At 42.9% G+C, this 13,878-nt stretch overlaps 1 protein-coding gene across 2 annotated transcripts in view; it reads left to right on the top strand.

The window, feature by feature from the left end:
• Positions 1–13,878, top strand: part of HMMR (hyaluronan mediated motility receptor) — a 197,983-nt gene that overhangs the window by 96,553 nt on the left and 87,552 nt on the right. For both annotated transcript variants that reach the window (XM_033937747.1, XM_033937736.1), the window contains exon 11: positions 7,332–7,543. In XM_033937747.1, the coding sequence (XP_033793638.1) occupies positions 7,332–7,543 (212 nt within the window). The remainder of the gene's footprint in view (positions 1–7,331; positions 7,544–13,878) is intronic.

The following is a 13,878-nucleotide window of genomic DNA, read 5'->3' as shown; positions in this document are numbered from 1 at the left end:
AACCAACATCTTCTTTTGTTTCCTTGTTGAAAATAATGGGCACTCGCCGTACAACAATATTTTCTGTAACGGCTCCCACAATCTGGAATTCTTTACCTTTACACATCAGATCTGAAACCAATTTAGAGAAATTCAAAGGCGCATTAAAATGTTTTTTATTCAAAGATGCCTTTGAACTCTAGATACTCCATTCTGTTTAAAGATATCTAGGGCTGCCAGGTACTCTTTCTGTATTTGCTATTTGTCTCATCCAGTCTCTTCTTTTTTTAACAGAAATTCAGCAGCATAACATGTGTTTCCCTTTCCTAGTGTTTGTTCCTGACATGTTTCCTTTCTTAACTTTATTGTAGTTCTTTCCCCCTTTCCATGTATAATCTGTATGGTTTGTCCATAGTTTGAAGATAACTGTGTTTTAAACTATTCTACCCCTTATTTTTATTAATATTGTACTTTCACCTAGAATTTTGATAGGCATGTAATCAAAAAAAACTATGAAACATAGTAACATAATAGATGACGGCAGATAAAAAACCAAATGGTCCATCTAGTCTGCCCAACCTGATACAATCTAAGTTAGTTGGGTATTTTTTTTTTTCTTCTTCTCCTTAGCTATTTCTGGGCAAGAATCTAAAGCTCTGCCCGGTACTGTTCTTATGTTCCAACTACTGAAGTCTCCATCAAAGTCCAGCGGTCTCAAACACGCGGGCCGCATGTGGCTCTCCAGGTTTTATTTGCGGCCCGCGGTCTGGAGGCCATCATTATCTTCCTTTTGGAGCAGCAGCCGGCTCGTTCGCTCAAAGCCGCAGGTTGGCGGCTCCTTGCGATATCCACTCCTGCATCAGAAGCCTCTCTGATGTCACAACATCAAAGAGGCTTCAGACGCAGGTGCGGATCTCGCAAGGAGCCGCCACCCACGGCTTTGAACGAACAAGCCAGCCAGACATGCTGCTGCTCCAGTGGCGTACCAAGGGGGGGCGGTCCACTGTTCTCTTCCCTGCAGGGCCGACCAACTCTGGCGGCCCGACGTCAATTCTGACGTCGAGAGGACGTTCTGGCTAGCCAATCGCTGCCTGGCTGCCCGGAACATCCTTTCCGACGTTAGAATTGACATCGGGCAGCGAGAGTTGGTCGGCCCCGTGCAGAAGAGAAGCAGGGAGATGGCCTGTTCCCGATAGCGGCAGCAGCTTATTCCGCGGTGGCATGGGGGAGGGAAGGAAGGAAGGAAGAAAGAAAGAAAGAAGGTGGGGTGGGGACAGGGAGGCAGAAAAAAAAGCAAAAATGGGGCACGGAGGAAGGAAGAAAGAAGGAGGGGGACAGGGAACCAGAAACAAAGCAAAAAATGGGGCACGGAATTAGAGCAAGACAGACAGAGAAAGAAAGAAAAAGTTGGGGGAGGGAATGAGGTCTGGAGGAGAGGAAGCATACAGGAGGCTGAAAGAAGGGAAGAAGTATTGGATGCACAGACAGAAGAATAAAATGCAACCAGAGACTGATGAAATTACCAAACAAAGGTAGGAAAATGATTTTATTTTCAATTTAGTGATTGAAATGTGCCAGTTTTGAGAAAGAAAAGATATTGAACATTAAATGTGAGTGCTGCAGAAAAAAATAGAGTACTTGGAGGGCCGCAGAAAAAATAGTTAATGTCTTATTAAAGAAATGACAATTTTGCATGAGGTAAAACTCTTTATAGTTTATGTATCTTTCCTTTTAACTGTTAAAGGAATGTTTTATAAACTATAAAGAGTTTTACCTCATGCAAAATTGTCATTTCTTTAATAAGGCATTAACTATTTTTTCTGTGGCCCTCCAAGTACCTACAAATCCAAAATGTGGCCCCGCAAAGGGTTTGAGTTTGAGACCACTGCTCTAGTCCATCTACACCAGTGGTCTCAAACTCAAACCCTTTGCTGGGCCACATTTTGGATTTGTAGGTACTTGGAGGGCCAAATAGTTAATGTCTTAATAAAGAAATTACAATTTTACATGAGGTAAAACTCTTTATAGTTTTTAAATCTTTCCTTTTGGCTAAGTCTTAATAATAATATTGTAATTTATAGCTAAAGAGATATATGATCAAGAAACTGTTTTATTTTACTTTTGTGATTATAATAAACATACCGAGGGCCTCAAAATAATACCCGGTGGGCCACCTGCTCAACCTTTTTTTTTGCTGATGAGCTAGTGTTAGTGTTTGTGCGGCCCCAGAAAATTTTTGGGGGCCAATGCGGCCCAGGGAAGCCAAAAGGTTGGACACCCCAAGTGTAGATCTAAGGAAATGAACAAAATGCTGCCAGAGCTCTAACTCTGGAGGACTTTGACACGATTGTCTCGTGCCAGACTGAACATAGCAGAACGAGATGTAGACAGACAGCTAGGTGTAAATCGTTCTGTTGAAAAAGAATGACCTAACTTTTGTAATCAAAAGAAAAGTTAGAGAAAATGTTGCTGAGGCTTTGTTCGGTCTCAAATGTAGCAGGCCAAACTTATGTACTGTCCAAAGTATACAATGCAGGTTCTCCAGTAGGAGAATGAGGTGTAGAAAGATAACACAGGCAGAACTGAGTGAAAAGAAAAATGACAGCTTTTAAAAGAAACTTTGGACATGGACGGCAGAACCCCCTTGGCATGATGAAAAACTGCGAAGGATGAATACAGGTAACTGACTGACCCTCCTGGTAGAGATGAGAGCAATAAAGAAACACTTGCCAGGCAAGAAACTAAAGATGAACCGCCCAAAAATGGCTGCAACAAACTTGAAAGAACTACAGTAAAGTCCCAAACGATACGAAGGAACTAGAGGAGGTAGTGTCACATGGGAAAAAAACCCTATCATAAGCCTGGAGACCAAGTGAAAAGGGACTAAAAATAGGGTCCAAACGACAGGAGAAAACATGAGGTGTGGTTACACACTAAAATCCCCTGTCATGAATCTGGAAACCAGAAGATAAGCAGTAAGAGGTTGACCCTTGACTGATAGGGAAAAAAATGCAAAGGCACTTGAAAGAAGTCCGAGAGATATTAGACTCGAGACTAAAGCAAACAAAAGAAGAAGAAAAATCCATGAGCAATTCCACTATGTAGGAATGTAGAACATGAAAATAAAAAAAGATACCAATAAGAAAAAAACAAGACCACTTTTAATGGAAATACCTTGTTAAGTGCCTAATTTCCTGAAGATAACTAAATAAGCTGTAGAAGGACGCAGCCCGAGAAAAATCAATTGACAATGGAAATCAGTGCAGATTAGAATGAATCGGAGGACGATCTGAGTCAGATTGAACCGAGTATGGAATATCAGAAAAGATACAGGTTCCTGAAGCTAAGTTGAAAGATGAAGGCAGAGCTCATGTAGCCTGGGCCACCATGGAGAAAAGAGACATATGGTGGCTACTCTTCTCTGGTAGCTTGAATTAAAATGCTCTAACAGGAGAAGTGGTAGGGCATGCATACAGAAATAACATGCCCTTCCAATCCAGAGAAAAAAGTTGCTATCTTACAGGAAGGAAGGAAGGAAAGTCTGTAGCGAAACCAGGACAACTGGGTGATTGCAAAATAAGGGCAAACAAGTCCACTTGTAGACCAATGGATGAACTGGAAGAGCTGTAGAGTTGAGAGTCCAGTCTTTGAAGAATTTCTGTTGAGGTTGTCTGCTATGGAATTTTTACTATCCATTAATACAGACATGCAGCAAGAGCAGATTGCAAGCTGTCACCCATAGTCCATATGTGTTGAGCCTCCTGACACAACAGAAGAGAGTCCGAGCCTCCTTGCTAGTTTATGTAGTACATACCTACTGGATTGATTGTGCAAAGGAGGAGTTGAGGGCAGAGTAGGTGATGAAAAAACCAGGAGGGCCTAAAACATCACTCTGAAGTCTAGGAAATTGATGTGAAATTTCTATTCCTTGGCGGTCGAAAGACCCTAAGGCTGCACATCGTCCATATGAACCCCCCATGCAGAAAAAGAGGCATCGGTCATGATGACCATGCAAGGAGGGGACAAATAAAAAAGGGAAGCCTCCAGATAGACTAGAGGAGATCAGGCATAACTGAAGCAACTGCAGATGAGACGATGTCAGAAATAGACATGCTTTGAGAGACGATCCGTCGCCTGAGACCACTGGAAAACAAAAGTCCACTGAGGAGTACAAAAAATGTAGTCCTACCCGTGGCATAACAGGAAAAACCCTGTTGCTCAGAGAACCATCATGTCTGGCAGGAAAAGGAAACAACTGCGGACACAGATGGATGAGAGTCTGAAAGTGATCTGGAAGAAGAAACGCTCTCATGAGAGTGGTGTCTAGGAGTACCCCAATGAAAAATAGACATGAATATGGGGGAATTTAAATTCAAAGTCTAGAACCAGAAGAAAGGAGATGGTTTGAGATGTTGGTTGAACCACTTCCTAAGAAGAAACAGCCTGGAAAAAATCAGATGTCTAGAAAAAGAAAAGACCTGAAGGCTGAGTGATCAAATAGAAACGGCCATCACAATCAGAAACTTCATGAAGAGTCTGGGAGAAAAAGCCAGACCGAAAGTAAGGACCTATACTGGTAATGGCAACGGCTGAGTTGAACTGAAAAGTATATATTGGAAGCCGTATGAATTGGAATATGTGAAGGCTTCCTTGAAATCCAGGAAGCAGAGCCATGAGGCCGTGAAGTAACCTCTTGACCAGAAAAAAGATAAGAGCTAGAAAAATCGCAGTCCTCCGGTGTACTTGAGAATCAAATAGAAAAGGGATAGAATCCCTAACTCCACTAATCGAAGAGAACCCTCAAGGGCAGGCAGCAGAAAAAAAAAACAAGGAAGGACTGTGCAAAATCCAAAATAGAATCTCTTGGAAAAAAGGGGCTGAGAGCAGACATTGAGTATAGAAAACCTGCCCCATGAAGAAAAGTCAGAGGTGATGCTCTTAGTGATGCATGAAGAACTAAAGCAGCCTTCCGAAGGAGTAAGACAGGCAAAAAATTTAATCGCAGATCTCCATTGGGAAGAAGATGGAGATAAATAATTGAAGACTGCTACTTGGAAGTGACCAGAAAGTCTCATTGGTCCATTGAACAGCAACTGCTGAGGAAGGACTGTCTCAAGCATGGCCCTGGAAGCACCAAGAAATCATCCTCCGAAACAAGGCGTATTGCCTAGCCTGTCCTAGGTGGGTGATGGTAAAACAACCGACACTCAAATTTCAGAAAGATCTGCAAGAACAGAAAAAAAGGTGCTGAACAACCATAGACATCGTATGTGTAAGCAGAGAAAATAAAAATGCGGTAACGTGGAACGTGTGCACAAAATGTATGGCCAAATAAAATAGGCAAACATAGGCGACATAGGAATCTAGTAAGCCTATTTGGCTAACCGGTCCCTAGCCTTGTCTACTCTGCCCAGAAAGAAAGACACACTAAGCCTGTAGAATGGGCTCCACCAGTAGGAATTCTGTAAAACAAGCTTATTGTTTCTAAAGGCATATCAAAAAGTTCCTGTTATCATGGAAAGGAGTCAAACAAAACCTTGTATAGATAACTATAAGTCAAGGAATATAAAAGTCCTTAGTCAAGGGAATGACATTGGGTACATACAGTCCCCTAAGGAATCTGTAATAAAATATATTCTCAACCCTACTGAAGTGAAAAAAGAAGCATGTAGTGAAAAAACCCACCGCTTCAGAGAGATATGGGGTGTTGTTTAACCACCCCCCCCCCTCACAGAAAGTCAATCCCAAACTACACAATCGTGGAGTCGATGTCGAAGGCTGAATACAGCTTAATGACTGCAAAGCTTTCCCATAACCGATTTGACATCGCCGGCAACTATAATAAAAGATCGGCATTGTGTTATGAGTCATCGAAATTAATAGGAGACTCCCTTGAAAGTGCTACCGGGGGCAAGAACTCAGCCGGATTAGCACCAGAAGAAACGGTGTCGACATGACCAACTGAAAATACAGTTGAACATGTCGATGTCGACAAAGGTGCCGACATTGATATGGGAGTCGACATCGACCTAGGTGTCAACAGGAACAACTGAACATACAGTTAAACATGTTGATGTCGACATAAGTCGTGAACATGAAGGAAAACTGCTGAAAAAGAAAGCACCGGTACTGATGGCTGCATTGCCGATACCATCGTGCTATGCTCCAGAGATGAAAATGCCAGTATCAAGGCACACTTCATGAGCGGAATGGAAAAAAATGCTTCAGCAGGAAAGAAAAAACACCATTAGCCCATGAACCAGTACCATCGGTGTCGCTGCATGCTTCCAAGAATGAGTATGCCCGTATCAAGGACACTCATCGACATCAAAGCGGAGCCAGAGATGGGGCTGATCGAGGTCAGCAGGAATTGATTCACTGCTACAATGACCAAGGTTGGCAGGATTAGATTCACTGCTACAATGACCTGAAGCCCAAAGGAGAAAGTTGAGAGCCGACTTACCTAGAGAGGATAGGGCCCGTCAATGTCGGTACGAGCTGGAAAAGCGGTGCTGGAAGTACGCTGGTCTACCGGATTACTGACGTCAGCAGGTGCCGGATTCCAGATGGCACTGACGGAAAACTGCTTCTGAAGAACCCGCATGAAATATGCACATGGTGAGAAGAGCAGGGGAAGAAAATGGCAAGGCCGAGGTCCCGACAATTGCTAGAACCAAAAGAAGGATGTCGGTGAAGACTAACTTCCTCAGCAAAGCAACCACGCTGATGGAAATTGAGCAGGTGGGGAGAAAACAGTATGGCAACCCATAAGGCCCTACCAATCCCAACCAACAACGGTAAAAGAAAAAAATAAATAAACTATAAATGTTTAGTTTTTTGTTGTGTTAATTTTTTTAACTAAAAATGAAAGAAAAGAAAAAAACTGATTAAGAAAACCGTGAGAGCGGGAAGGCAATGAAAAGAAAATTTTTCAACAGCTGTTGAAACGCAACTTTTAGCTCTGCGGAAACTATAGAAACTGAAGGATCGTGTGCCCTTATTGGGCAGGAAGGCACTCACGCAGGCGCGGTTCGGGCTATGCAAACTTTTTGAATTCTTAATGTGGTGATTCACTTTTTAAAGTGGCCCGTACCAGGGCTTCGTCAGTGACATCACCCATCAGTGAGAATATGTTGCCTGCTTATTCTGGGATAATCTATTCTACTTAAATTATCTAAAAAATAGATATGGAGAACAAACCCACTTCTTTTGTTTCAGGACTTAACAGAAGAAAATAGCTTTTGTTGGAATGACCATAAATGTAGCCAGAAGGAAAAATGTTCAATAGTCTAAATTGGAGTAAAACTATCTTGCATCATTTTTCCATTTTATTTATTTATTTTTGTGCAGGTGTATCGAATTCTTTGCGTCAAGAGCTATCCCAGCTCCCAGAGGAAATGCTGAAGGAGAGAGGTCTCCTGGAGGAAGAGCTGGAAGGAGCACTTGATGAATTGGACAGATTACAGCTTGAGGAAGTGCAAGCTGAAAAGTTCATAGCACAGCTAGAGGAAGAGAATAAACTGCATGGTGAAGAGCTGGCTCAGTTACAAACAAAGCTGAATGAGTGAGAGCAATTATATGATTTTGTTCCCATTATTAAAATTTATAATAATAATAATTTCTTTTTATATACCATCTAACCAGCAGTTCATAGCGGTTTACACAATATATATAACTTAAAGACAGTATTAGGTTTGTTAATTTCAAAAGTAGTTACTAGTTAACTTCTCAGCTTAAAGTAATTAAACTTCTAGTGCAATAGGCATGTCATTCTGGAAGGATGGGTAATAATCCCAGTGCCAGTGAGCAATGTAGAAGGAAACCACTCTGGCTTTTGAATCCCTTCTATTTCACCAAAGGGCTCTGCTGCCCCCCCCCCCTCCCCCACTTTCATTTTTTTCCTTCTGCATGCAAGCCTGAATGAGTCTTTCTGATTGGCTATGCTTATTCTTTATTTTTGTCAGTGTTTGGCGGTCTTTGCGATCGTTTTGCTTCATTTTGATGCTAAGAGCTCCCCTAGTTTATTTTTTTCAATTTTCTATACTGTTTTCCCAGGGGAGCTCAGCATGGTTTACATGAATTTATTCACTTAAGCATTTTTCCCTGTCTGTCCTGGCGGGGCTCAACAATCTATCTAATGTACCTGGGGAAATGGGGAGATTGAATGACTTGCCCAGGGTCTCATGGAGGCAGTGTGGGTTTGAACCCACAATATCAGGGTGCTGAGACTGTAGCTTTAAACCACTTCACCACACTCAGTATAGCTCTGCCTACGTGGAGGAGAAGCAGACAAGTCTTCAGCTGACAGGTGGTACCTGTTGGCTAGCCTGCAGAAGCATTTTTTGAACTTGGGGCTATTCCCCTTGTAGTGTTGCTCACCTACTGTGTTGCAGGAGCTGGAGTGCAGACTGAAAACAAACGTGGCTATTTTCAAAAATGTAAATTCCACTGCTCTCTATATAATCACTAATTCTTATTATATTTTCCTTTCTTCAAAACTCTTGTAAACCGTGCCAAACTCTATCCTTATAGAGAAGATGCAATATATAAGCTTAAGGTTTAGTTTAGTTTTAGTTTAGACTGTTAGGCTCCCATATAAGGCTCAGCAGGTTTCTGGCTGTTTCGCCTCCCCTATTTTCATGTCTGCGGGTGTTGGATGCTTAGACAGACTGAAAGCCCGAAGATTCAGCACTGGAAGGGCATTTAGTAATGATGCACTAATTTCTTCTCCCAGATCCAGCTACCTTTTGGAGCTGAGGCAGGCTGCAGCACATTGCCAACACAGGTCACAGTGAGTAAGGCATATGAGGAGAATCAAGGGGGGGTAGGTCTGTAAATTGTAACTTTGAAAGTTTCTGCTTGTGCCTTAATGTTCCCCTACCTCTAAAATCACTAGGGTTCCCCCTACATAGTAACATAGTAGATGACGGCAGATAAAGACCCGAATGGTCCATCCAGTCTGCCCAACCTGATTCAATTTAAATTTTTTTTTTTTTTAATTTAAATTAATTTTTTTTAAATTTTTTTTCTTCTTAGCTATTTCTGGGCGAGAATCCAAAGCTTTACCCGGTACTATGCTTGGGTTCCAACTGCCGAAAATCTCTGTTAAGACTTACTCCAGCCCATCTACACCCTCCCAGCCATTGAAGCCCTCCCCTGCCATCCTCCACCAAACGGCCATACACAGACACAGACCGTACAAGTCTGCCCAGTAACTGGCCTAGTTCAATATTTAATATTATTTTCTGATTCTAAATCTTCTGTGTTCATCCCACGCTTCTTTGAACTCAGTCACAGTTTTTACTCTCCACCACCTCTCTCGGGAGCGCATTCCAGGCATCCACCACCCTCTCCGTAAAGTAGAATTTCCTAACATTGCCCCTGAATCTACCACCCCTCAACCTCAAATTATGTCCTCTGGTTTTACCATTTTCCTTTCTCTGGAAAAGATTTTGTTCTACATTAATACCCTTTAAGTATTTGAACGTCTGAATCATATCTCCCCTGTCTCTCCTTTCCTCTAAGGTATACATATTCAGGGCTTCCAGTCTCTCCTCATACGTCTTCTGGCGCAAGCCTCCTATCATTTTTCGTCGCCCTCCTCTGGACCGCCTCAAGTCTTCTTACGTCTTTCGCCAGATACAGTCTCCAAAACTGAACACAATACTCCAAGTGGGGCCTCACCAATGAACCTGTACAGGGGCATCAACACCTTCTTCCTTCTACTGACTACGCCTCTCTTTATACAGCCCAGAATCCTTCTGGCAGCAGCCACTGCCTTGTCACACTGTTTTTTTCGCCTTTAGATCTTCGGACACTATCACCCCAAGGTCCCTCTCCCCGTCCGTGCATATCCGCTTCTCTCCTCCCAGCATATACGGTTCCTTCCTATTATTAATCCCCAAATGCATTACTCTGCATTTCTTTGCATTGAATTTTAGTTGCCAGGACCATTCCTCTAACTTTTGCAGATCCTTTTTCATATTTTCCACTCCCTCTCCGTGTCTACTCTGTTACAAATCTTGGTATCATCTGCAAAAAGGCACACTTTTCCTTCTAACCCTTCAGCAATGTCACTTACATACATATTGAACAGGATTGGCCCCAGCACCGAACCCTGAGGGACTCCACTAGTCACCTTTCCTTCCTCGAGCGACTTCCATTAACCACCACCCTCTGGCGTCTGTCCGACAGCCAGTTCTGACCCAGTTCACCACTTTGGGTCCTAACTTCAGCCCTTCAAGTTTGTTCAACAGCCTCCAATGAGGAACTGTATCAAAGGCTTTGCTGAAATCCAAGTAAATTACATCTAGCATATGTCCTCGATCCAGCTCTCTGGTCACCCAATCAAAAAATTCAATCAGGTTCGTTTGGCACGATTTACCTTTTGTAAAGCCATGTTGCCTCGGATCCTGTAACCCATTAGATTCAAGGAAATACACTATCCTTTCTTTCAGCAACACTTCCATTATTTTTCCAACAACTGAAGTGAGGCTCACCGGCCTGTAGTTTCCTGCTTCATCCCTGTGACCACTTTTATGAATAGGGACCACATCCGCTCTCCTCCAATCCCCAGGAATCACTCCCGTCTCCAGAGATTTGTTGAACAAGTCTTTAATAGGACTCGCCAGAACCTCTCTGAGCTCCCTTAGTATCCTGGGATGGATCCCGTCTGGTCCCATCGCTTTGTCCACCTTCAGTTTTTCAAGTTGCTCATAAACACCCTCCTCCGTGAACGGCGCAGAATCTACTCCATTTTCTCGTGTAACTTTGCCAGACAATCTCGGTCCTTCTCCAGGATTTTCTTCTGTGAACACAGAACAGAAGTATTTGTTTAGCACATTTGCTTTCTCCTCATCACTCTCCACATATTTGTTCCCAGCATCTTTTAGCCTAGCAATTCCATTTTTTATCTTCCTCCTTTCACTAATATATCTGAAAAAATTTTTATCTCCCTTTTTTACATTTTTAGCCATTTGTTCTTCCGCCTGTGCCTTCGCCAAACGTATCTCTCTCTTGGCTTCTTTCAGTTTCACCCTGTAGTCCTTTCTGCTCTCCTCTTCTTGGGTTTTTTATATTTCATGAACGCCAACTCTTTTGCCTTTATTTCTCAGCCACTAGGTTGGGAGAACCATATCGGCTTCCTTTTTCTCTTGTTTTTATTGATTTTCTTCACATAAACCCATGCTGACTCTGTCTCATTAAATCATGTTTGTCTATGTGTTCCACAATTTTATTTTTTTATAATTGTTTCTACCATTTTGCCCAGCCCTGAAGTCAGGCTTACCGGTCTGTAATTTCCCAGATCTCCCCTAGAACCCTTTTTAAAATTTGGCGTAACATTGGCCACCCTCCATAGTAACATACTATGTTACTATGTATGTTACTATGGAGGGTGGCCAATGTTACGCCAAATTTTAAAAAGGGCTCTAGGGGAGATCTGGGAAATTACAGACCGGTAAGCCTGACTTCAGGGCTGGGCAAAATGGTAGAAACAATTATAAAAAAATAAAATTGTGGAACACATAGACAAACATGATTTAATGAGACAGAGTCAGCATGGGTTCAGCTGAGGAAGATCTTGCCTCACAAATTTTCTTGACTTCTTTGAAGGTGTGAATAAACATGTGGTTAAATGTGAACCAGTTGATATAGTGTATCTGGATTTTCAGGAAGCTTTTGATAGTTCCTCATCAGAGGCTCCTAAGAAAATTGAAGTGTCATGGGATAGGTGGCAAAGTTCAGTTGTGGATTAGGAATTGGTTATTGGATACCATGGAATAAAGGGAGCGCTAAAGGAGGACAAAGCAATCGCCAACAAACTGAACACGTTTTTTGCGTCTGTATTTACCGAAGAAGATCTACACAGCATACCGGAACCATCAGGCTATATGCTAGAAACGAAGACGGAAAGCTGACAGGATTGACGGTCAGTCTAGAGGAGGTGTGTAGACAGATTGATAGGCTTAAGAGCGATAAATCCCCGGGACAGGATGGCATCCATCCAAGGGTCATCAAGGAGCTGAAAGGGACCATAGCTGAACTGCTTCAACTAATAGCCAATCTGTCGATTAAATCGAGAAAGATTACGGAAGACTGGAAGGTGGCGAATGTTACACCGATCTTCAAGAAAGGTTCAAGGGGAGATCCGGGAAATTACAGACCGGTGAGTCTGACTTCGGTACCGGGAAAGATGGTAGAGTCGCTGATAAAAGACCGCATCATTGATCACCTTAACAGACACAGGCTGATGAGGACCAGTCAACACGGTTTTAGGAAAGGCAGATCATGTTTGACAAACTTGTTGCACTTCTTTGAGGGAGTAAACAAGCAGATAGACAAGGGCGACCCGGTCGACATTGTATATCTGGATTTTCAGAAGGTGTTTGACAAGGTTCTGCATGAACAACTGCTTCGGAAAATTGCGAGCCACGGAATTGAGGATGAAATTACATGGATTAAAAACTGGCTGGAGCATAGGAAACAGAGAGTAGGAGTAAATGGACAATACTCGGACTGGAGGAGCGTCACCAGTGGGGTGTCACAGGGCTCAGTGCTTGGACCCGTGCTCTTCAACATCTTTATAAATGATCTGGACATTGGTACGACGAGTGATGTGATTAAATTTGCGGATGATACAAAGTTATTCAGAGTAGTGAAGACACAGGGGGATTGTGAAAATCTGCAACGTGACATAATCAGGTTCGAGGAATGGGCATCAACATGGCAGATGAGGTTCAACGTGGATAAGTGTAAAGTGATGCATGTAGGTAACAAAAATCTCATGCATGAATACAGGATTTCCGGGGCGGTACTTGGAGAGACCTCCCAGGAAAGAGACTTGGGAGTTATGATCGACAAGTCAATAAAGCCGTCCACGCAATGTGCGGTGGCGGTGAAAAGGGCAAACAGAATGCTAGGAATGATAAAGAAGGGGATCACAAACAGATCGGAGAAGGTTATTATGCCACTGTACCGGGCCATGGTGTGCCCTCATCTGGAGTACTGCGTCTAGCACTGGTCACTGTACATGAAGAAGGACATGGTACTATTCAAAAGGGTCCAGAGAAGAGCGACTAAGATGGTTAAGGGACTGGAGGAGTTGCCGTACAGTGAAAGATTATAGAAACCGGGCCTTTTCTCCCTCGAACATAGGAGATTGAGAGGGGACATGATCGAAACATTCAAGGTACTGAAGGGAATACACTTAGTAGATAAGGACAGGTTGTTCACCCTCTCCAAGGTAGGGAGAACGAGAGGGCACTCTCTAAAATTGAAAGGGGATAGATTCCGTACGAACGTAAGGAAGTTCTTCACCCAGAGAGTGTTAGAAAACTGGAACGCTCTTCCTCCAGGGATTCAAGACAAAGTTAGACAAGTTCCTGCTGAACCGGAACGTGCTCAGGTAGGGCTAGTCTCAATTAGGGCACTGATCTTTGATCAGAGGGCCACCGCGTGAGCAGACTGCTGGGCATGATGGACCACTGGTCTGACCCAGCGGCGGAAATTCTTATGTTCTTATGCCTGGATAACATTTTCTGTCTACCTAGAGACAGAAGTTGTAACCTGAGCAGCTGCTTTGGGGCCACAATGTTTCCCAGTGGTGCAGAAGTACTTACACCTGGAAGAATAAAGAAAGGGCAGAAAAATCCTACCAAAGTAATGCCCTGTTCCTGGTTGGCTGAAGAGCCTATAAATCATAAAGCTCTGCCTTGGGGTGGGTGAGAGGGAATGAAATTAACACCAGAGCCTTTCCTCAACAGCTATTTGTGATTTTAATAATAATAACAGTTTACATACCGCAGAACCGTGAAGTTCTATGCGGTTTACAAAGATTAAAAGATGGTACTAATTGATTGAACTTAACAGAGAACCGTTATTGAAAAGAAAGAGTTATAC

This window comes from Geotrypetes seraphini, chromosome 1 (genome assembly GCF_902459505.1).
Source record: "Geotrypetes seraphini chromosome 1, aGeoSer1.1, whole genome shotgun sequence".
Taxonomy (NCBI): domain Eukaryota; kingdom Metazoa; phylum Chordata; class Amphibia; order Gymnophiona; family Dermophiidae; genus Geotrypetes; species Geotrypetes seraphini.
The sequence above is the reverse complement of the archived record's forward strand: the minus strand, read 5'-3'. Positions and strand labels throughout refer to the sequence as shown.